At 43.2% G+C, this 25,322-nt stretch overlaps 1 protein-coding gene across 2 annotated transcripts in view; it reads right to left on the minus strand.

Moving 5' to 3' along the window:
* Positions 1 to 12,315: 12,315 nt before the first annotated feature.
* The window catches only part of SOGA1 (suppressor of glucose, autophagy associated 1), a 113,843-nt gene continuing 100,836 nt past the window's right edge, over positions 12,316 to 25,322 (minus strand). For both annotated transcript variants that reach the window (XM_042463058.1, XM_042463057.1), the window contains exon 15: positions 12,316 to 25,033. In XM_042463058.1, coding sequence (XP_042318992.1) covers positions 24,884 to 25,033 — 150 coding nt within the window. In that variant the 3' untranslated portion in view covers positions 12,316 to 24,883. The remainder of the gene's footprint in view (positions 25,034 to 25,322) is intronic.

A 25,322-nucleotide genomic window follows, 5' to 3' on the forward strand; every position in this document is an offset into this window, starting at 1 on the left:
GGGGTTGCCATAAGTCAACTGGCAACTGGAAGGTGCACATGCACACACACACACACACACACACTTGATAAATGCAAGCATGCAGGAATTCTTCAATATGAGATTAACATAATCTTTGAACCTGTTGTGTTCTGCAGGGATTTATAAGGAGAAGATGCATTCTGGTTAATACAGATATTGCATTTGTACTACAAACTTGAACCATGCAAAAGTTTCTGTGTAAAACAGCCTAAAGGCTGCTTCACATTTTGTGAGGGAGTTGCATGGCAGGAATGTTCATTTTATCTCTGCTTACTGTATCCTTGCATGAAAAGCAATGTACTTTTTGAAGGGAAGTTGCCCATCTGCAAAAACATCAGGTGTAGGTGCTCAGGAGTTATAGCAAATCTTTGCCTCTTTTCATATATCCAATATATATCTCTAACAAACAGATAGATAAATTACATTTAAATACACACAAAACATACCTCATGTAGACACTTTCAGAGAACATGCATTTCTTTCATCCTCTACTGCTGCCTGTTTATATCTCTTTCACTGTAACTTGATATTTGTAATTTATGATTTTAGATATTTGTAACATGATCTTCATTGAATGCTTTTATGTAAACTGATAGTTTCCCTGAACTCCTATGAGGAAAGATGGGATCTATGTTTAATAACAGTAGTAGTTGTTATAGTGCACAGCCCCTCTACACATTAGACTGTGTATCACAAGATATACATTACATTGCACACATAGATAAGATACACACGAGATACACAAAATATGCATTGCATAGTGTATCACAAACAGAGAAGTGTGTTCACTACCTAAAGGAGGGATAGAAATCATTCCTTAAGAGAATAATATTATACTTGGTTATTCAGAATTTTTTTTCTTGTTAGTTGTGTTTGAATCAGTTTTATTCATGGATACCCTGTGAATGAGACATCTCCATGTTTCCCTGTTCTAAACCTCTCTACTCAGTTCCTGCAGGTTCAGGCCTATGATCTCCTTCATTGAGTCTATCCATCTGGTGTTTGGTCTTCCTCTCTCGCTCCTGCCTTCTATCTTCCAGATAGCATCATTATCTTTTCTAAGGAGTTGCATCTTCTCATGATGCGGCTGAAGTACGGCAGCCTCATTTTAGTCATCTTGGCTTCTGGGGTTCTGGCTTGATCTGTTCTAGAACCCAGGTGTTTTCTTCCCCCATTTCTTAATTACACTCATCCCTGCATATTTGCAGCTTTGATCTTTGCAGCCTTGATTATTCACACATTTGATTATGTTCCATCTAGGAATATATAGGTCCTCTAGTGAAACTCTATGGTCAACTTTAACTAAAGTTCACTAAAAGAGCCTAGAGATTCCTAGAGAGAATACCTTACTAGGCATTTGTAATAATATGTTTTTAATTTGTTTATTTATACCGCTATTCCAAAGATCATAGCAGTGAACAGCAAGTAAGCTAATTAGCAAGTAAGCTAATTTGCCCCCAACAGTCTGGGTACTCATTTTAGCTTCTCCTCGGAAGGATGCAAGCCTGAGTCGAGCTTGGGCCCTTTTTTTTGTGGTCTGTGAACTCGCAACCTTGTGGTTTCGAGTGAATGGCTGCAGCAGTACAGGCATTTAACCACTGCGCCACCAGGGCTACAGTGCAGTTTATGTCAGTATCTGTCAGACAGTGACCACAGAGTTGCACTGGAGGACCTAGAAATTCCTAGAGAAGTGTCCTCTTAGGTAAAAAACTGGGCGGGTTCAGACGGGCAGGGGAGGACGTCTTGGAGGTGTTTCCAGCTGAATGCGGAGCCTCCAGACGGCCCCGCCCGGGGGCGTGCTTCAGGTGTTGGAGCTTCCACACGGGGGGCAGTGAAGACGCCTCACCTGGGTCCGTTTCGGACCCGGAGCTTCCATACCGCCGCCTCGGAGGACGCTGCAAAAGAGAGGCAGCTTCCGCACGGGCGGCCCAAACCGCGGCTTTTTTTTTCTTTTGCCGGCAGGCGGATGCGAAGCTGCGCAGCTACACGCTAGCAGCGGCAGAAAGCCTATGTGCGCATTTAAAGCGCCCAAGCCCCTTTAAACTTTCTCTCATCTACGAGGCCATGGAGGCTGGCTCTATGTGCCAGGGAACCCCAGCATCAACATCACAGGCCAGCAGATCGGGCCCCTGATACTGGCTGACTGTGCCTACCCCATTTGGAAGTGGCTCATGCCCCCTTGAAGAGAAAGAGAAGAAGAAAGCAGGGGAGGCTGTGAGGAATGCCCTGGCAGATTTTTTTCTGACAAGGAGAATCTGAAGGATATGGCTCCTGTGCCATCATCTGTGATGTCAGAGTGCATTGTACTGTAATAGCATAAGCACATGAATAAATGTATCCCATTATCCACAGTTTGAGTCTGCCTTCATTCCTGATCTGTGCGCGTGGGCATGTTTTGCCACGTGCCTGGGGGGAACACACACAAACACCACACACACAACAGTCCTTGTGCCTGTTTTCCTGGGGCAAAAAGATTACATCAGCTGATTCCAACTGCCAATTGCCCCTGTGACATATTGATCAATCCCCCTCAAATTCAAGCTTTCCTAATGGGCCTATTGAATGTTATCAATGGGCACACCACGAGGACATCTATTGGGGGAAAGATTCAAAACTGCTTCCTGAAGCTTTATTGGACTAGGACCACCCTTGGCCTAACGGCCCAGAGCCACAGGTGCCCAATACCGTGGACCTGCATCATTCTAAGCAGTGCTGACACGACCCCACTCCGATAAAGCGGGACGCAGGATGGGTCTGACTGACTCGCCGAATCCCCTATCCCCACTACCTCACTCACTGGACAGACAAAGGAGGTCGGGATCCTCCTGGACTCCCTGATGCCACAGGCACTGCGAGAAGGGTGATGCTAGCACCAACAAGCCCAACCGGGGGCATTTCTCGAGGCATCTCGTGCCCTCCGAAACCAGGGTTTCAAAGCCGCTGCACCAATGCCAGAGTGAAGTTTAAAACTCTGAAGGCAGCGTTCTTTGAAACCCCTGGGATTTCGGAGAGGCGCCCCCGGTGACAGGCAGCCGACCATTTCTCTCGCGGCCTCTGAAGGACCTGTGGATCAGGGAGATCGGCCCAGACCGGAAGATCGCCGTCCTCCAGGTAACAGAGCTCTTGCCATGCCCGTCCTCCCCTTGACCCTTCCCTTGCCTCCTGTCCCTCCTGCATGGTGCCATGCCATCCTCCTCTTCCTTCTGCAGGCGTGCGGCCGAGGCGGAGGCGGAGGGAGGGAGGGCACCCTGCCAGTCGCCCTCTCACCATCTTCGGGGACGAGGGATGTCCCACGGGTGGGCCACAGCCAGGACCAGCTGCTGTGGCCCTCCGCAGCCAGAGCAGGCTCCTCTGGCGGCAGGTAGTTCCCCAGGTGAGGGGTGGGGTTGGCTGCCTGCAGCCCCCACGACACTTGTGCCCCACTCTGCCATGCCAGCATGGTAACTTGGGCCTTTCCTTCCTTTTTTCCAGGGCTTGAAGTCCTCGCTGCTGTTGCTGCCGCCGAGGAAGAGGAGCCTGGGCCGGGCCGCCGCCTGCCAGGAGAGCCAGGGCACTTGGCCCTCGATGCCAGTGCCCTGGATCATGTCCTCCAAGCCCGGCAGCAGCAAGGTAAGTGTAGAGGTGAACCCAGGGAAGGGAGTGGGGGCCCCCAGAAACCCTGCCTGTGGGAGTGGGTGATGGGCTGCACAGGTGATCCTACCATCCTCTTTCTTTTCCCCCCACAGAGAACCGGACGGAGAGGAGGTTCGCTGCCCTGGAGGAGAAAGTGGACAAGCTGGCGGAGAGAGTGTCCTCCATGGAAGAGACCCTCCAGGAACTCCTCCGCCCGCTGCCCGCCCCACCGCCTCCTCCCCTCCCTGAAAGCAGCTTCCCTCCCCTGCCCCCTCTGCCATCCCCCCTTCACCACCACCCTTCACCCTCCCCCTTCCTTTTGTACATATTGTATATAGAAAAAAAGTTTTATTGTTGTTATTGTAAATAAAAAAGTTTATTTTTTAAAAAAATTTGTGTGGTTAATTATGCGCAACTGCGGCAGTTTGGCTGTGAGTGTGAATGAGGCGCAACTGTGCAGTCTAAAGCTAGGCGGGAGCTGTGACGGTAGCAATGTCCAAACTCTGTCCTTCCAGGCGTTTGGACTTCATGTCCCAGAATCCCAGACCACAGGGCAAGGTGGCTGGGATTCTGGGAGCATGGTCCAAACGCCTGGAAGGACAGAGTTTGGACATTGCTGGTTTGGGAACCAGTGAGCCAGGCATGGTGGGGGAGGAGAGAACAGGAAGGGTAGAATAGAGTGATGGGCTGGGAGGAAAACATGCCCTGGGAGGCGAAATGATGTCTTTTTGGGACATCATGGGACCTAGTGCCTTGTCAGTGCTCTGCCCCTTGATCCAGGCCCTCTCTAGTTGCCCTTTGCCTTTGGGGGCAAGTTTAGAGGCATCAAAAGGTCTTGGGCACATTCAAGCTCCGGGTCTCTTTTTTTTTTCCTTTGCCGGCTGCGAATGCGCAGCTGCTGCGGCGTAAGCAGCGGCGGCAGAAAGCCTATGGGCACATTTAAGTGCCCAAGCCCCTTTAAAAACAAAGGTGGTCTCCTGCCAGCTGTGATCAGCTGTGTTTGGCATCCTTGTCCGCTTGCACTTTGCCCGTGTCAGCAGCCTCATAGATGCCTCCTCTCCTTTGGTCCCCGCGCTCCTGCTGATCTGCAATGCGCAGCCACCGCTGTCTCCGCTGCCACCGCCAGGGACGTAGCTAAGATTTTAGGGAGGGGGGGTCCAGACTAAAGTGCCACCATTTAATGGGGCTTGAGTGCGGCGGCACAGCAGCACAACACATTCATTTTTCTAATGGAAGGGGGGGTCCGGACCCCCAGATCCCCCCTCTGGCTACATCCCTGCCACCGCGTGTCCCCCTGCCATCTCCCTCACCTCCTTGTACATATGTAAATATTTACAGTTTTAGCGTTTTTTTTTATTGTTAGGTGAAATGGCACAGGAATGTGTGTAGGGGTGCACTTTAAAGTCCAAACTTTCCCAGCAGCGCATGCGTACATGTTGCTCTAGGGTTAGGGTTAGGGTTAGGGTACGAGGCTTAAAATGCGCCGCACGCTGTGTCTCAGCTTCCACCGCTGCATGCACGGGAGCGTTTCAATAAAGCCTGACTGCAAACTGCGCATGTTCCAAGACTCCAACTCACTAGCGACGGCGAAGCTTTTAAATGGGCAACTTAAATTAGCGGCATAGCCAATTCTGGTGTGCTGGTGCCGCAGCTTCTCATGGCTTCTTCCCCTTCCATATATGTGTCAGCATTCAGGTAGGACTGCTCCAGTTTCTGCAAAATGGTTGGCTGGGACATATAGCTATGAGGTCAGCCGTCTCAGTATGAGACCAAGACCTCCCCTCCTGCCTTTTTTCGGGTGGTGTGCTGGGTGGATGGCTGAGCCATCCTGCCTTGGTGGCAAAGGGGAGCCGCCACACACGCTGTGCAGGGCGCGCCGAACTTTGCCCTTTCCCAGTGAAAATGGCGCAGGAATGTTTGTGTAGGGGGGTCACCTTTAAATCCCAAACGTTCCCCTTTTCACTTTCTACAACCAAAACATCCGCCCGCCGCAAAAGTTACCACTTCCGCGGTTCTACCAACGCATTGCGCACAAGTGGCTTAGGTTAGGTTTACGAGGCTTAAAATGTGCCGCAGCTGTGCCTCAGCTTCCACAGCTCCATGGCCAGCGGACGTTGCAATTAAAGCTTGGCTGTCGCTGCAAACCACGCATGCCCGGGACCCCGACCCATTATGCGATGCCAGCTGACACGGAGCTGTTTAAACGCGGCAACTTCTATATTTGCGGCTCCTGTTTTTTGTTAGCAATTTTCTGCGGTGCAGCAGCTTACAGACGGAGCTGCGCAGGTACGCCGCAAATCAAAAAGAAGCGGAAAAAAGCAGCACCTTTTTAATGCCGCTTCTTCCCGCTTGGGGCGTGCGGGGGGCATGTTCATGACGGCATTCAGGTAAAGCCCGTCTGAAGGCTCTACCTTCATGACGTCATGAGTACATCCCTTTTTGCCCGTCTGTAACCCGCCATGGTGTTTTTGTTATTTTTGTTATTTCCATATTCACGGGGGTCTTGTGCCCCTAACCCTAGCGAATATGGAGGGACATGTATAATTTCAAATATTCGTGTTTTCATCCATAAATCTTGCCACACCTAAGTCTCCCCAAGTATTACTTATAAATCTGATAACTATTTAATCAAATGACCTTTTAAGATGCTGTAGTGCTAGAAATGTGAGGACTGAGGGACAATTTCATGTTTTGGAGGGGAGAATTCTTATTGTGGGCAATGCCCTTATTTGTCCCCGTGTTGCTACATCCCTGGGACTAACCCTACCCACTGTATGGTTGGCAGCTGCTACAAATTACTGCCTTCCTGTGTGGTTACAGTGGTTTTGCAGCTGCTATATCCATACAGTGTTTAATCGAAATTAACATTTTACTAAGACCACTGAAATGCTATGATGGTGGCGTGACCTTTTGAGTTCTCCAGCATTCTTCCCTGAGCATGCTGATACAAAATGAAGTTGAATAATGACCATGGAAAACCCCAGTCCTAGTTTCTATGCATTCTGTAAATCTCATTGGAATAAAGTTACTTGTGACTAACTGGACACCAGGGGGCAATATATACCTATAGATCTGCTACCTAGGCACTTTTTTTAATATGGTGTTAGATTATTTTATGGTTGTATGCAAAAGCCTGGTCGGCTAACGTAGAACAAACTTGATATTAGGGAAATCAATTAGCTTCTTTGTTGGGCATTGTTTATAACTCTTTTTTCTTTCTTTGTGGCGAACCATGTTTGGTGTGGGAAAATATCACATCTAGTTTGTCTGGTGACCCAGGGGTATGTGTAGTCTGGCAGTTTAGTTAACAGTAACCTCTGCATGAAAATGATCACACAAGCCTTTAAATCTGCTATTAGAAATAGAGAATAGCACCTTTGACAATACTTATCGCATGACATCGTGGCCGTTTTGCTGCTGCTTTGCTGCTCTGGTACCTCAACAAACTACAATTCCCAGAATTCTATCGCATTGAGCCATGGCAGTTAAAGTAGTGTCAAACCTGATTATTTCTGCAGTGTGGATGCAGCCTTTGGCAGGCAGGGTATGTTTGTGGCTTACCAGGCTACTACAACTAGTGCTAAGGCCTGATGTAGAATCCTTTGTGCACCAGCTGTTTATTTCTTTAACATGTGTTTCTTTGCTTTACAGCAAACAGATGTTTTCCTATCTTTCACAGAAGCTTCCCATTCCTAAATACACATACGGATTTACAGTAAACTACAAAACCGCAGCTTCAAATTACAATGCAATTCAAATTACATGTTTGACATGATCAATGGAAATATATTTTCAAAGCAGCTGCCACAAGGAGGATGTCCATGCAGGATGCCTCAGACTCTCGCATTCCTATTCTGCCAGTTGCCTGGTATGTCATTTGTATGGAACGGCTTGCCCTTTGCAATATATAATTTCCTTTGCTTTCATTTCTTGGTCTTTGGGTTATATCAAGGTCACAGTTCAAGCTTTATTCACTGTCTATGCTTCCCGGGGAGAGCCAACATAATGTAGGTGTTGGAGTGTTGGACTATGACTCTGGAGACTGGGGTTTGAATCCTCAGTCACAGGTGAAGTAGGGAAATAACAGGCAGATTGTGAATAGGAGGAGGGAATGCAGGGAGGGATTCTGTCCAAGCTTTCATGGTAAAGCTGGGTTTTAAAGAGTAATTTGGAAGTAATAAAATAGACTGCAGAGAGCCAGCATGGCGGGGTGGTTTGAGCATTGGCCTATGACTGGAGACCAGGGTTTGAATCCCTACTGGCTGAGCTTAACACTCTCTCGGCCTTAGAGGAAGGCAAGGGCAAGCTCTCTCTGAACAAGTTCTGTCAAGAAGAGTCCAGCTTCACATTGCAGAAATGAAGCAGTTTGACACCACCTTAATGTTCATGGCTTAATGTTATGGAATTCTGGGATTTGTCATTTGGTTTTTTGACAGGGAAGATTAAATATCTCACAAAACTAAAAAAAAAAAAAAATCCCAGAATTTCATAACACTGAGTCATGACAGTTAATGTGGTGTCAAACTGCTTTGTTTCTGCAGTGTGGATGCACCCCTAATGTTGCCATAAGTGAGAAAACAATGGAAGGCACAAAACAACAATGCTTCATAGGAACTGAAACTCCCACTCAGTCGCAGAGTTCATTAGCAGGATTTGTAAAATAAAAGCAAAACATTTGAGTAAGGATGGGTGTCCACATTTGCACATTTCTGATCTAAGTATACAGTCAGGACAAGTCTTAGATTTTATTTTATTTTTTCCTACACCAAGTGAGTGCAATGCCCTACATTTTCCATGAATGTCCTACATTTTGTGGTGCCTTGTCCTCCTTCGCAGTTATGACGTCTGGTCACCCTGGCTGCCCATATTTCCTTGAGACAAAAACAAGACATTGGGATGGCAAAAATGGGATGGGGTTATGTATTATTCCATGTTCATGAAAAAGTAAGGCGATAGCAAAAGTTTTATTACGTGAACATATTGAGCTAACAATTCCTCCTCAGTGACAGAAGAACTCACACAAAAATTTAGGTAGACATAATGGGGGACTGTATTTCACCACAAAAGAATCATTAATATTTCTCCAATGAAGTAATCTTCTGCAACAAAGTTTGGTCTTTCAACACCTTATCATAAAACTTCTCACACTCCATGACATTTTTTTTACAACCACAGTTCCAAACAGGGAACTTCAAACTATTTTTTGCAATGTAACAGGGAATTTTTCTCGAAAATGGAACAAAATTGACTTTTATATTAAAATGATGGGATAGTCTGAAAATATGGGGGGCTTGGGAACCCAGTACTATTAAAACAGTGTGGATGGTCAGCCTACTGCAAAGTGAAAGATGAGAAACAGGGCCATTTCATCATTCCATCTAGCTCTTTTTCCCCTGAAACTCTTTCTATTGGAGTTGGTCATTGTAAGATTTAGTCACTGTCCAATAATTGCTGAGTAGTTGGGCTTGTTTTCCTCTTCCATTTGTCCATCTTTATTTTGCCTTTTAGATTTTGAACCAACACATGGAAACTGTCTTGTTTTTAATTGGCCTTTGATGGAGCCTTTTCAGGTAAAAGAGTGGATTAAAATGCTTGAAACAAAGGAATACTACTGTGACAACCAGGCTCTTAATTGCTCCTTCCAGAATGTCCCTTCTCTCCTCCAGCAGAGTATAAATCCTGGCATAGAGTAATTCTGGCTAAATGAGGATATTCTGGACTACTGGCTTGGATCCGAAAGGATCTGTCACAAACATTCATTCAGTGAAGCTTGACACATTCACAAATTGAACCTTTTGGACTATGACTCTGGAGACCAGGGTTCGATTCCCAGCTCAGCCATGAAACCCATTGGGTGACCTTGTGTGAGTCACATGCTCTCAGCCTCAGGGGAAGGCAATGGCAAACCCCCTCTGAACAAATCTGGCTAAAAAAAACCCAGGATGGGTTCACCATAGGGTCGCCAGAAGTTGGAAATGTCTTGAAGACACACAACACACCCATCAGCTCACTCTCATCAAAACGATTTGAATATCATGCCATATGTGAGCTTTTTCTATAGTGATAGTGACCCTGTTGGCCATAAGCAGGGTCAGGTCAGGAGTTACTCACACTATTGGTCTCTTCCAACTCTATGATTCTATATCATATTGTTGTTTGTTGTGACTCTAAACCAGAATGGGTGTATGCCCTGGCCATTATTATTTTACTGTATTTTCATTTTCATTTTTTGCAACATGCTGTGCTCCACAGTCCTTCTGGGCACCATGTCCATCATCAAAGTGCAGCGAGGCAAGCTGGTGGGCATAAAGACCCCATTTTCTCTGACCAGGCTGCCCCTATGCATCTCTGCATTATTTCTTCTCTGCTGCACACTTACCATGCGGTGCCTTTTCAATTCTGTCAACCTTCCACATTTGTTTTCATTGCACTGAGCTCCTCAAAACAATCACCATCATCTCCATGGAAACAGATTTTGTGGCTTCTATGGAAACAGGAGCGAAAGAGGAATGGAAGATGGGGGAGAGCCAGAATCCCTGCAGAGTTGTAGTTTTTAAAATTGCTCTCCCACCCACTGGGTTGGCTGAAGTCAGAATGAATTGATGGGGTGGTGCCACCGATCCTCATCCTGTACTTACTCCTAATCATAAGTGTAGCCTGGCCCATTTATGTGAGGATGCTAAAGACTTATAAGTATCCCAACCTCTCCTTTCTGCCTTCTCCTTGCACCTTTTTGTGTTATTCTCTCCAATGTGGGAGGGTTTCCTCATGCTGGCTGCTTGAATATTGGTGCAATGTCAGTACCAAATTGTAGATCTCTTTGTCAATATACCATGGGGAACAGGTGATTTTCTTAAATTGTTTCCTGGGGATGCACCTTAAAGGAATGCTCAGCACAGAGCTAGTCTTCATCCAGGGCATCCATGTATCGGATGTCATCAAGCAAAACTGTTTTGAGTTTTGTTTTGTTTGGTGTTTTTTTTGTTTTGTTTTTTTTGGTATTTTAATGCTGTATTCTAGAAGGGCCAGGTCAGTTGTAAAGGCAACCAGCCTAGGAACTAAAATTGCTACTGTTGTTGTTGTGTCTTTTCAAGTCATTTCCAACTTATGACAAGCCTATTATTTTCTTGACAGTATTTATTGAAAGGTCTACCATCGGCTTCTTTGAGGCTGAGAGAGTGACTTGGCAAGGAAGCAGCTTTGGGTCCCGGCCTGGGGAAAAGGCAGCTCATAAAATAAACAAATAAATAAATAAGGTCAGCCAGGTGGGTTCCTGTGGCTAAGCAGGGTTTCGAACGCTGGTCTCTGAGTCCTGGGGCTTGTCTACATGATTAAAATACTCCTCATTCTATTTTAATAGAATGTGATCCCTCCATGGGTGATTTGGAAGAATTCAGGTGTGTGTGTGTGTGTGAGAGAGAGAGAGAGAGAGAGAGAGAAACACCTCAAACTCCTCAGAAAAAAAGGAAACGCCATGTTTTATCAAAGTATCCATGGATAACTGCCTTTGAGTTAACCCCTCCTCATGGCAGCCCTGTGGACGAGACATCTCCAAGCCTCCTACCCTCCACTGCTCTGGTTAGATCATTAAATTCAGGCCCATAACCTCCTGTTTGAGTCCAACTATCTGGTGTGCAGTCATACTGAGGAGGGAGCTAGCTTGTTTTCTGCTGCTCCAGAGAACAGGTCCCAGAGCAATGGATGCAAGCTCCAGGAAAAGAGATTCCATCTCAACATTAGGAGGAACTTCCTGACAGTAAGGGCTGTTCGTCAGTGGAACACACTCCCTCGGAGTGTGGTGAAGTCTCCTTCCTTGGAGGTCTTTAAGCAGAGGCTGGATGGCCATCTGTCGGGGATGCTTTGAGAGTTCCTGCATGGCATGGGGGTTGGACTGGATGGCCCTTGTGGTGTCTTCCAATTCTAGGATTCTATGATAATTGTATTTTCTAATGAATAATGCTTTCTCGTGATGTGGCCAAAGTATGACAGCTTTAATTTGATCATCTTGGCTTCCAGGGAGAGTTCAGGCTTGATCAGTTCAAGGACCTATTTGTTGTCTTCTGGACTGTCTACTGTATCGTCAGCACTCTTCTGCAGCACCACATTTCAAATGTGGCGTATTAGGTCCCCTCCACTTGGCCAATACTAAGAAACATTGAACTAATTTGTGAATAGGTTACATGCCTCATAACGGTTGTTTCTCCCCCTACAGCCAGTCATGTTGTAAATATCCCAGGGTTTTATGGCTTGTTGGAGGTGTGGGCAGGGTTTCCTTCTGTTCCTGTCCTCCTCCATGCAATACAATATCAGTCAAACACTCAGAAGTCAAGAAGCAAAGGCAATGGATCCTGATGTATTTAGAAGAATTACCCCTGTAAATACTGGGATCTCCAAGCATTTTTTTTTTTAAACCACCACCTCCTTTGGGTTACAGAAAGCTCTGCTTGATCCCAGAAATTCACTGGGAATAAATTGGAACAGGAAGTACCTGGTTTTTTGCCAGTCTGAATAAACCCTTAAATAGGCAACAAAGCAGATTAATCTCTTCCTACACAAGCAAACTTCTATTTTTTTGTAACTTCATCCACTAACCCACTCAATTGGAAGGATGTAACCACATACATATTTTAAAAAGTGACAGATATCTTTGTTTTTATTTTTACCTTTTATAACCCTTCTGTGACTGACAATAAAAGAAAGTGTCTACAAACCCTGTTTGGAGGAAATGGGGTGTGTGGGGGGGTCACAATGTGACATTTCTTAAATCTGAAAGTAACATGTACAGTAATTATAATAGTTTGTTTCCTACTGCAGCAGAACCTCATATTTCCACATCTATAATTCTTTGCAAATACTGATGAAGCACACTTTCTCTCATCATAGCCTCATCTACTTTGATTCTCTGGGGCCAAAATACAAAGACCACTGCTTTGTACATCAGAAATCATTAGTATGTTGCAGCTCCTACTTTCTGAACACATATTTTTAAAAGGCATATGTTGTCATTCTAAATGATTAAGACACCAAACAATATTAAATCAATTAAAATATATTTTTTTTGAAAAGCATTCATGTAGGTGAACTTGGTTCTGTATGACCTTGTGTCTTCTTCCCCAATGGATCATAACTATGACATTTGAATAATTTTGCAAAACAAAATCTAAACCCTTCCCATGTGGTAAAAAGAGGAGTGAATAATGAAGGAGGGCAATAGTTGTCAGACCAGAGGTTCAAGGCAACTGTGTGATGGTAACTTCAGTAAGATGACAACATGGAGGCAAATTTTTTAATAATTTTTTTAAATGACTCTTTCAACAGATTTAGATTCTCATTTTCTACAACAATTCAGTGTAAAAAGCCCAAAGACAATATACAAGTGTTTCAGAATTTGGAGTTAAAAAAACAAAAACAAATCCAGCCTGGGGGCATTGTGTGACTTCTATGATTAATTCCATTTGTCTTTTACCAGAGGAAATTATTTCAAAGTAATTGAGCAGACAAAACATTTCAAATAAAAGATGGGGGGATAGCCCCTCCCACAAATCCCCTTGCCGTTACAATGGTAAGAGATGCTCCAATCCACAGTGAATATTTACAAACCTCTTGGCTTGGGAAGGCATTGACTGGGCACAGGACTGCTGTGTTCTCAGATTGTCAATGGAAAACTAGGAGAATGTGCAATCACTTGAGGGAGTAATTCAAACGTCTATACAGAATTCAGGAATATTATTCAGTATAAAATGTTCTGATGTAAGAGCCATCAAAACACTGTGTCTTACTCTGTTTGTGGTCTCTTCCAATTCTATGATTCTATGAAAGAAGATGCTGTCTTAAAAAAAAAAAAAGTATTAGGACCATCGCAGTCTTTTCTTACAGCAGAGACATCCCCACTGTTTCCAGAACTGTATAATTAAATGTCTCTGATCTCCTCTTTAAAAAAAAAGGGTGATGAAATAGCAACATGGACTACATCAGCTTGAGTGTATGTGCAATCATGTTCATAGCAAATTTTACATGTACACACACACTCTTCACACTTGATGGGGGCACACATATTGTACTCTTTTATGCAGATACATTCCAGTTTTGTTTTCAACGTTCAGCCTTATCTGCTAACACTGATTATGAGAATGGGGCTGTTCAGGGAGATGTGGGTGTCTGATTGCCTCCTACATGGAGAATATAGACAATGGACCCTTGACAGTGGTGAAAAGCATAACATATTCCTTTGTACATCGGAAATGCATAATAAATGCTCCCCCCTCACATGACTGCACAGCAGTGACTAATATGGATGAATGTCAAACAACCTTACTGTGAAATGACATTAGTGTACTATATATATTACTTTGACCATAGTTTGGGGCCAGAATTTGAGGAAAGATAGGTAATAATGATGTATGTGGAAGAGAATAGCATGTGGTATTGATAAGAAGTCTCTTTGAAATTACTTGGGAAAACGTACAGTATATGATGCCGTTACAAGCTCACCCCAGAGAGACAGCAGTATCCATGTAATAACAGGAAAGTGTATAATCTGATCCAAAAAGAGGACAAACAGATGGTGGTGTGCATGCATGTGTGTAAGACTACACACCAAGTTACAGTAGAAGTTCCTCTGTATGTGTTCACTATCCATGAAACTGAAGAAGCATCAGAAGAACAGTAACAGAATGACAAAGCAAACGAGGAATGCTCAGGATCTGAACAAGGCAATTAGTATGGGCTGAAAGAAATCTGGGGAGCAATATAGAATAATGTCAGTAAGGATAAAGCCAGGTCAATGGGAAAGCACAGGGGAAAACAAAGACCAGATAATGAAGAAACACCTCCAAATGCATGGAAGAAGGTGCCACATGAGGAAGTAAGGAGACAGTGGAGATGATGGGAAGCCATGAGATGAAGGAGAATAAACACACAATTAACCTGGGCATGAAAAAAGATAAAAGAAATACAGATGTGAGGAGCCATGAAGATGAGTGACTCAAGAAGAAAGTCAAACCCCCAAAAGCAAAGGAGAAATGTGGGGATATATGAGAAAAGAGTGGGGCTATTTTCAGAGTAAAAATACATAAATAGAAAAGCAGCGGAAAGAGACAATGAAAGCATGGATTAGTGCTCATGATGCCATGTGATTGGATTGGAGAGCATCACTGGATTGCATTGGAGATCCTAGAATCATAACAGGAAGACGAGGAAGCACAAAGACAGTTTCTGATGAAAGTGAGAAAACCAGTTGGAACAGGTGGCAAAGAAACCATGTGCAATGCTCAGAGTTTAGCAGAGGACAGAAGTAGTAATTAGGTTCAAGGAAGACATAAAGAAATGTTTAAAGGAGATGGGGAAGCACAATGTACTCTCCGAGTATGCAAAGTAACCAAGGTAGCCACAAAGTGCTGAAAGTGGAAATGACAACAAGCCAAAGCAAGTAATGTGACATGGAAACAGATAAGCCCAATAGGAAGTGGATTACACAGAGATCTTCATGAGGGCAGGAAGAGGAAAAGGCAGGAGATTATGCTATTAGTAGAAAATGAAAGGACACACCAGCAGCATGTGGCCATTATCTAGAATCATACATGTAATACCAAGAACTTTGGCTGGAGATCAAGAAAGAATGGTGGAAGGCATATGATGTGGACATGGAAGAAAATGTTCAAGAATGAACAACAGGCCCAAAAGGCAGAAGAAAAGAACAGCAAAAGTTACAGAGAAAAGGGGCACTGGAATAACAAAGGGGTGAAGATGGCAAAACATGGGAAACTGTTGTTTCAGCACCAGTTCAGCAGGATTTGGAGACAAGAAAGTGATACATTAAAACTGGGTAAGTAAAACAGCAAGCCCAAAAAAGTGCATGTGAAGTAAAAATTCAACATATGAAGAGCTGAGATTACAGGGACCAGTAAATTACGTTGGAGAAATGTAACATGACTCTGCTGCCACTTGAAACTATAGAATTCCTTCTGTTCAGCAAATGATACAACTCCTTGCCTATATTCTTTTAGGGAATGGAGATGGCTGTAATTGGAGTTCACCCACTGCCAAGATATACAGGGGCACCATGATAAACTGGGAGCACCTGTTGTCACTTGGTTCCCATTGGTTAAAACAGAGGGGGTGGTTTCCCTGTGAAATTCAGACAGCAGCTGTGAGAGCGCCAAGAAGTACCAGCAGGAGGCAGAAAGCCTGGGGCACATTCTCCTTGCAAGGGCTATATTGGACTTATGCTAAATAACAGGGCATAATGCTGATGTGTAGCGAGAAAGAGGGCAAAACCTTGTGCAATTTCCAACTCCAAAAATCAGCAGGGAAATATTGGTCCATCAAGCCACCCAGTCCCTTAATCAACAAGAAGTGATTGCTTTACCACACATTCTGCCTGAGGCTTGTTGCTGCTCATGTATATAGCACTTAAAACTATGGTTTCTCATCATGGGTGAACACAGTCATCCATTTACAGTATTTCACACTCGTTTGTCTTATCTTTTAACACTTTATAGCTCTCCAAGACCAATTTGATTAGAAATATAGCAGGGTCAGGGAAGATGAACACATGCAATACTATGATTCCATTATATGTCACCTTCATATTTGGAAAAGATGTCAAGTGTGTACACTTCCAGACATTCATTTCTGAGGTGGCAAAGATCTCACACTGTGAATTGGACAGAAGTTATTTTTTTGTACTACCATTTCCAGAATCGTCAAGCCTGTATGGACAATTGGCCATGTGGGTGGTCCAGAAAAATAAACTTTTCAGGCTTTAGAATTGTCTGCCTCTTTCAGGTGGGAAGCTGTGCATGCATGAAGAGTTCCTATGATGATAGGCAAAGAGGAAAGATCTTATTGTACCAGAAAGCATCTTCCAAAATTAAGCCTTCTTCCTGATCCATTTCAGAACAAGAGCTTTGCTGGAACACATTATTAAATATCTAGGGCAATTAGATACTACTGAGAAACCCATGAACTGAGTATTAAAACAACAGCCTTCTCTTACTATTACCTCTCATCCCCAGTATTCAGAGGAAAAAGCCTCTAAACTTAGTTTAAATTCATCGTCGTGCCTAATGCCCAGATATTCCTCGGAGTGTAGTGAAATCTCCCTCCTTGGAGGTCTTTAAACAGAGGCTGGATGGACATCTGTTGGGGATGCTTTGATTTGGATTTCCTGCATGGCAGGGGGTTGGACTGGATGGCCCTTGTGGTCTCTTCCAACTCTATTATTCTGATTCTATGATTTCATTAATCTAATTGCCTTGAATATCTAAACCAGACGTCAACCCATTATACTGAACCAAATAATTATAGTGTGTTGTGTTAAAGTTTCATTTTCTTATGAGAGATGTTTCAGATTAAGTCTCCTTTCTGGTGAGTGAAGAAGTGACTAAGATATTGTGGGAGAACTATACCAGCTCAGAAACAAACAGACTCTCTAGAATCTGAGAGGCAGGAAAGGGCAGGTACAGCTTTGACAGACAATCTTGTGATCCCCCTTCCTGCTGACCAAAGTGTAAGGTACAAATATATGTAATGAAGCTGATCCCATACCAACCTCTGACCCCAATAGGTTCACTCAAAACATCCAACAGTTTTCCTGGGAAGGTGCTTCAAATCATTATTTGGCCTTCTAATACCATCACCACTTTGGAGGAAAAGCAGGAAGACTGGTGAGCAGGGAAGTATTTATTAAAATGTTTATGCCCAACCGTACATCAGGGGAATATCAGCTGATACAGAAAGAGCCAAGTACCATTCACCTCCCCTTCCGTGCTCAAAATTCTATCCTGCAGAGGTTGCTTTTCATAAGAATAAATCCACTGTGGTTTTGTTATTCACAATGTAGTTTGAAATTAGTACTTGGGGCTCTCTACTTTCCAACCCCTTCCTCTAGGTATTCCTGTCAGAATCATGAAAATGAAGAATGAATGGTGGTCAGGTTGACTAAACTGACCTAGCCATACAGCTCACTATATTTTACAGTACTCTTGCACATTTGTGCGATGAAAGGAAGCTGTAGGCTGAGAACTATGTGGGATGCACAGGAATGGAGAAAGATTAGCACCTTCACAGACAGGAAGCTTTCTTTATAGACTAGGGAAATGGAAAATAGGACATGACTGACTTAGCCCTTTGTGTAGGTGGAAAGCTTAACAGTTGAATTAGCTCATGTTGAAATTTGATAAAACCATTTTTATTTTTATTTAGAATAGCCAGCCCTGTGGGGACAATGCGCAACACAGCCTTCTTTTTTTTTCAGAGCCTGATCTTCCAAAGCATTTTGTGAAAAATCTGTAGGCTGTGCAAGTCCTTCTCATAATGTGCTCAGTCCCAAGCCTTCAACCAACTCTGCCAAGGTAAAACTCAACTGTTGCACGTGCTGAGATCTCCTGAGGATTGGAGCATTATTGGCAAAGAGGATGCTGTAGGAAACCTTGCCAAAGGCATAACACTGCTATTTGTTAATAATAAAATGTCTCATTAACGCCATACGCAGAAATATCCAACATAGTTATTTACAGAGTAAGACAAACTTTAAGAATATACAAATAATTAAAAGGCATTTGTAACAATGAAAAAAAACCCCTCACACAATCCAAATGTAAAAGACTCTAAAAAAAGTTCCCAATGAAAATGCTAAAAACAATCCCAAAAGGAGGTATTTACATCAAGAGTTAGCAAACATGTTTATCCCCCAATCCCTGCCCACCCTGTTTTACAAGCTCATGCAAGAAATAGAAAGGGGCTGACCCAGGAAAGCTGTCCAGCCCAGAGCTGGGGAACATTTAAGCTGCCAGGATCTGTTTTGCATTCTGTTCTTCCAATGAGAGCAAGCCCAGCCTCTGCCCAATTATGTACATGGCAGATGACAGGAAGAAGGGCTAGACAGAGCATATCTCTGTTTCCCTGGCAAAGTAAGGCGCTTGGTGGTGGAAGTGCAGCCTAGTTGCTACAAGCCACTTGTTTGCTAGTGGCAACTGAAACACTCACACAGTGGGTATAGACTGAATACGGGGCCACAGATGGGATATTTGTACATATTTTTCTGGCTTGTCAAATTGGAACAGCTCAGTTACTTAAGGACAATTTGCTGCAGTTCACTGGGATTAAAGCTAAACAAGATGCAAAGAGTATCTTGTGAGACTATTATCCTGAATGCTTATGCCCAGTAGCATGAGTCCCACAGCAGTCTTGAGACCATGAGATTGCCATGTGCTTGCTGCAGCTTCTATCTGATTTAATTCCCCATGTCTTTAACCCATTGTTTCCCATTGGTTGTACATTATTCTGGTTTCAACTTTCAACACATCATCAAGAATCAGCTACGTCTCTTTAAATGTGCTTGCCTGTAGGAGGAATAATGCCTAGGTTTCCAATTCTCTGCAGTCAATTTATGGATATGAGAGGCATGTGGGCTTTCACCAGCAAAAGCAATGAAAGTAACAAAGGAACTCACTCTTAAAAGAATCCTGGAAATATGATGCTGGCTTCTTTCTTTTCTGTATTAAACAAAGCATGTTTATTTGCATAACTACCCATATCCACTAAAAGCGATACTGATTTTATTGATGATAGTCTGAAGGCAATTAGTAGTTTTGGTTCATAAGGTTCTGCAACTCCTTCAGTTTTCAGTTTCTACCGTGCTCTCATGCAAATACAACAAGCACAGCCACAGACTGTCATACAAGGACAGCACCAGCTGCAGCTGTACCTGCAATCCCATAATCTAGGGAGTATTTTTATCTCAGATACCTGCCTCCCTACCTTCAAATATAGTATCAGTATTTAAGTATTTAAGGAAACCTCTTTGAAAGGTAATCAAGGATCTAAAATTAGAATGATTAGTCCACTCCTTGGTCTCAACAATGCCTTTTACTGCATCAAAATAGGGAGGGGAGGGGGGGAGAGATGTTTTCAATTAGCAACCACAAGGCTTCACCTTAACTCCATGGGCTAGCTAAATTCTAAAGGAGTAGTAGTAGAGTTCAATTAACTTGATCACCTGTAGTGTGGGTTTTGTTTTGTAAAACCTTCTAAGTGTCTGACAAAAGCTATGCAAAGGGGCCCCAGAAAATCCATTCTAAAAATATCTGAGAGTCCTGTTATGACCCTGGGCTAATTTGACCCACTTCACAGAGCTGTTGTGAGAATGGGGGTGCAGGAAGAGAGCCACGCATGCTGTTTTCAGCTCACTGGAAGAAAGGCAAGATATAAATATAGCTAATAATAAATAATAAACAAGCTAAAGCAGGCATGGTGGGGATATCACCTGACCCAATCTGCTTATTTTTAATTCTGGTCAGAGAAATCTGGGCTGAAAATGCTATAGGCACAAAAATGTCAGATTTCCCCATGTCTTTTTCCATGCCTCTTCAGCTGGAATCCTATGCATGCCTGCTCAGAATTAAGCAATGTGGGTGTATTATCTTTGAAGAAATACATCTCCTAAATAATTTTCCTTGTTAGAAATGGCAACATGGGGCTTTGGTTGGAAACAGGAATGTAATGGACATGCACTGGAGAACATGAGAGGCCACAAGAGGAGCAGTTGCCTGTTACTTGTCAAGAGAACAATATGCAAGGAAATCCCTCATACAGACCCAGAGGCAGTGAAGACTGGTGGTTCCAATGTCAATGAGTCAACACCTAGGATAGCAGCTTCAAAGTTCAACTAAAATTTACATCAGATCCATCACTGCTGATATTGGTGCCAAGAGCCTCCTCTGTCCAGAAAAATCAGTCATATATGATTTTATGAACAGCTTCTTAGTCTCTGTTAATATTTTTGTAAAGAAATGACAGAACTGAACACTGTAGAAAATTGAAGAAGAGGTCTAAAGAAGATGGAACATACAGTATTTCCTATGTGTTCTTCTTAAGTAGTATTAGCAATGTCCCAGTGGTAGTAGTGAGAAATACAACAATTTCATTCTTCTAGCTATTGGGGGATGGGGGGGGCTCTACCACACCCTTCTCCAACCTGGCAACCTACAGACAAGTTGGAGTACAATGTTCAGCATCCAGAGCCAGCGTAGCCAATGGCCATAATGGGAATTGTAACCCAACATATTTGGACGGCATTAGGTTGAAGGAAGCTGCTCTAGACCACAAAATGCTTCAACCCCCAATTCTTTGTACTTCCATTTTGGGTTTAATATGGCTAGAGATAAAATGAATATTCAAAGCCCAGTGCTTGACTGTTATGTAATAAAAAGCAGCATTTTTTTCCAGGAATGCAAATAAATTTTCCAAATAGCTTCCAGACATAAAAATGAATATATGTTTGAAGATGTATTAAAAATCAGGTGAGTAGGGGCTGGATCTTCGGATGCCAGCATACATGAATACATCAAGTGTTTTGCCTGTTCTTTGCTCCTCTCAAAGACTAGAAATTACAAAATAAACTAGGTAAAATAAGCATATAAATTTCACTTAATTCATATGTTGCAAAATTTGGCATAGCTTGCTGGAGAATTTCAGTTTCTCTTTTAATTGTATGATCTTTTTAACAATAAGAATGTCACAAAGTTTGCAAAAAAAAGTCAGATAATTTTCTTGGTGGTGAGTTGTGATTTTCATTAACAGGACATCTCAAACATTTTAACTGCAACAGTATTAATTATTAAGTTAATTCACTGAGGTGGAAACTCCTAAATTATATGACTCAAATGACCAAAACTATCTCACATTAATAAGAAATTCAAATTACAATTTCTGAGACATAAATTCAACAGTGTACTGAAGATCAGGCAAAACTAACAGAAGGGAGACAGTCAAGAAGAAGACTGTTCACTGCAGCAGTATATAAACTTTAGAAATTCTGCCTCCATGTTTATTTCAAGGCTTTGCAAAGTTTTACTGTGATATCAGTACTCAAGGAGGCCAGGACAAAGTAAATTCAAACGATTCCAAATTAATGAAGAGGCAGCTAATACTCCAGAGAACAGAATGAGAATTCAAAAAGCTTTAACAGATTGGAATGCTGGGGCAAAACTGACAAATCTAATTTCAACAGCAGTAAGTTTAGCAGAGAAAATGAAATGCACAAACATAGGATAACATCTGGCTTAACAACAAAATGAATGAAAAGAATTTAGGGGTAAACCATAAACTAAACATGAGTGAATGGTTTGATGGGGCAGCTCCAAAAATCCATTCAATTCTAGACTGTATCAAAATAAGTATAGTATCCAGGCTAAGGATAGTAGTACTACCACTTTGTTCTGCTTTGGCCAGACCTAACCTCAAATACTACATACAGCTCTTTGCATTACAAGCCAAGAAGGATCTTGACAAGATGGAACATGCCCAGAAGAGGGCGACCAACCTGATAAAAGGTCTCAAAATCAAGCTATATTAGGAACACCTAAGAGACCTTGGTATGCCCAGAGACTCCACTTAAACATTAGGAAGAATTTCTTGACTGTAAGAACTGTCTGACAGTGCGATAGACTGCCTCAGAGGGTGGTGGACACTCCTTTGGAAGTCATTAAACAGAAGCTAGATAGCTATCTCTCGGGAGTAGCTAAGTTATGTAATCCTGCATGGCAGGGATTGAACTATATGACTCTTGTAGTCCCTTCCAACTCTATGATTCTATAAATCCTAACTGTAGACATGATGATGACAAACTGTATTGTAGTAGCAATGCCATCTGAATCTTTTATATTTATATCAGTGAATTTCTACCACATCTTTACTCAAGAATGTTCCTCCCTGATCCTCTTAGGACTGGTGTGCACATTAAAAAAAAAAAGAAATCCATGTTTTATACTGCTCATACCAGTTAAGAATGCAAATGAAATTGTGTGATACAGACTCTCTGATTTCTAAAAGTAGAAATATCAGGGAGAGTGCTAAAGTCTAGACTTCTCCTTGAAGGGGAGTAGAGGTGGGGATCTGAGAGCCAAATTCAATTTCAAAGAAGTTTTCAGGGGCTGCCTTCCAGTACAGGACAGGCCAAAGGGTGGAACCAAAAATACCAGTATCTTTTAGCTTAAAGTTCTCACTGAATAATCTAATTCTTAGGAGACTTAGAATGGTACAAAAGCTGGGAACCCTTCCAAAGATGGTATCATGGGAAGATAAAATGACCATCTGCAGGACCCAAGGAGTGCCAGATTCAGTCCCTGGACTTGAAATCCCTCAGCCTGATGTAAAAACTTTTGTACATTGGGATGGGGTGGGGTGGGGTACTAATTTAAGAAAACAAGCAAGCAAGCATGGAGAAATGTTTAAATTTCTGATCTCCACACTGTATTCTGAAATAGTACAGTCCAAAGAGGACTACCTCTCTTTGAAAGCTTCTTCCAAAGAAGCTAGTGTATAATCTGATTTGTGCTCTACCTAATGATGGAAATATGCACAATAGGCAGTGTGTGATGTTCATTTGACCAGATGACTTCTTGTCGTTCTCTGTAGGTGAGCCAGCATTATCTAAATTAGGGGTGGGCAGAGTATATCCTTCCAGATGTTTCTAGACTGCAGCTCCCATAATTCCTCACACTATTGGCTATGTTGGTTAGAGCTACATGGGAATTGCAGTTCTCAGTAACTTTGACCATCACTGCCTAGATCTCCTAACTTGCTAATTTCCCTGGCAACACAAGAAGAAATTTTCAGTGAATAGACAGGTACTTTTGCACATGTTCTGAAAATTGTCCATATGAGCAGACAGTGCCATAACACTGGGAGCTGAAGGGTCACCAACTCAACAGACAACTGTGTTGACTGACTGGAATTATCAGAGCACAGACTGCAACAAGAGAGCATGACATGGGAGAAGCTGCTCTGAGATGTGAAGCTTGGCATACAAATCTTCCAAGAATCTGGAATGTCCAGCACTAGAAAGGTAGCACCTCTTCTACCTATTCATTATCTCCCTGATATTTTTACTCCAGAGCCACTGAATATGCTGGCTAGGATTTTGAAAAGCTCTGGACCTGTGATTCTTCACAGTAGCCAGTAGCCATTTCCCCCTAAAAGTAATCATTCTCAATCATTCTCAATCAGTTGGTCACAATGTTTCTGAGGTTCCCAGTAAATAAAACAATAGATGTAATTCTCCTTAACCTTAGCTCTGGTTACTGGCTGTGTGGAGGCCAGGGAGAAGTGAAAATGAGACTAACATGAAGGATTTTTCATTCCCACTCTGTGAACTCCCTGAGTTCAACTGTACCATGCCCTGACGCAACAAAGCAGTAATTGTTCCAAGTTATGAAGATGACATCAGTGCCCTAAAAAGGGAACACCAGCTCTATTTAAGCCTTTTGGTAACAATGGGAAGTTTGATGAAAGTGGATAGGAAGACAACACAGGCCATGCAGGCATTGCTTTGCCTCCTGCAGTTGACTGGTAGAAATTCTAATGCAATACAGTGACCTTGTTTTATCAAGAGCTGACACAACTGATGCTATCACTCCCACAGGCCTATACAATGAGACAGTATGTAAGCACAGAGTAGTGGCCCCACAAGCTGGGGACATCAGTGGAAAACTATCCATGCAAATGTGGTTACAAGTCAAAATCATCTGTTTCCAACTGACTTGTACAAAACTGCCTAGGGAGCACATGTTACGGTATTATTTCCTTAACAAAGATTTGGTAACACCCTCCCTCCCCAATCCTTTCTCCCTCCTTCTCTATGTACAACAGAGTGAGAGCCTAACTGGGCAATGGGCAATCATTGAGTAAAACTGTTGTTCAGGGGTCTTTAAGGATCTGGAACAAGCTCACTGGTGTTTTCCTTTCCTTCAGACCAAAGCAGGAGGGCATGGCCAAGCAACTTCACAGCATTTCCCAATGCCTCTGTGATACCTATTACAAAGGAGAGATGCTCCTCCTCATACTGCAAAACACACATACACACACACACATATATGCGTGCGCACACACCCAATGCTATGAAAACAGCACAGACCACTTCACTAGACTCTGGCAGCTCTTGGAGATCATGTTCCCACAGAAGGTGGGCAAAAGGACAGAAAGGTTTCCAGTGAAAAGAAACCATACCTCCATAACAAGACTCCCATTCTGTCCCCTAGCTACACAGCACAGCCTCTGTGTTGTAGCTATCCTTGCTGAGCTAAGATAAGACCAGAGCTGCTGCACGGTACTGCTCTGAGTATCTAAGAGCAGAGCCCCTCAGCTGGGATGGGCTCAGATACAGCCAGTCTTGTAGGTGCTGAAGGGACTGGAGGCTCCAGGGCAGAGTTGTTCTTCCATCAGGACAGCAGTTAAGTGTAGCCACTTTTCACTCACTTGGGGACCCTGCTTTTTCTTCCATCCGGCTGCCATCAGAGGGGTGCAACTTGCATTTGGAAGGGGAGTGGCGGACAGCAGACCGTGATGGCCGAGCAAAGCAGGAGGTCAGTGACTGGGAGCTGCAGTCACAGGCAACATCCTACAAAGGGAAAAAGGTGACAAAGTGAAAGAAGAATGGTCAGAGGAGAATAGCTGTGGTCTGGCTAAGTGGGTATATAAAAACACTGCTGAAGGGGGAGTAAATAGCCAGTAACAGAATACTAATAACACAGGTAGCATGGAGTGCCAATTCATTGCTGTACTTTACTTCTCTAGTGATCCAGCTGCATCCTTTAGCCTTCCTGGTTTCTATTGTTCAGGAAGATTTCTGTATCTACATGTTAGCTACTCATGTTAAAGAATAGGCTAAGAGCATAAGACCTAAAATT

The sequence above is a fragment of the Sceloporus undulatus genome, chromosome 4 (assembly GCF_019175285.1).
Source record: "Sceloporus undulatus isolate JIND9_A2432 ecotype Alabama chromosome 4, SceUnd_v1.1, whole genome shotgun sequence".
Taxonomy (NCBI): domain Eukaryota; kingdom Metazoa; phylum Chordata; class Lepidosauria; order Squamata; family Phrynosomatidae; genus Sceloporus; species Sceloporus undulatus.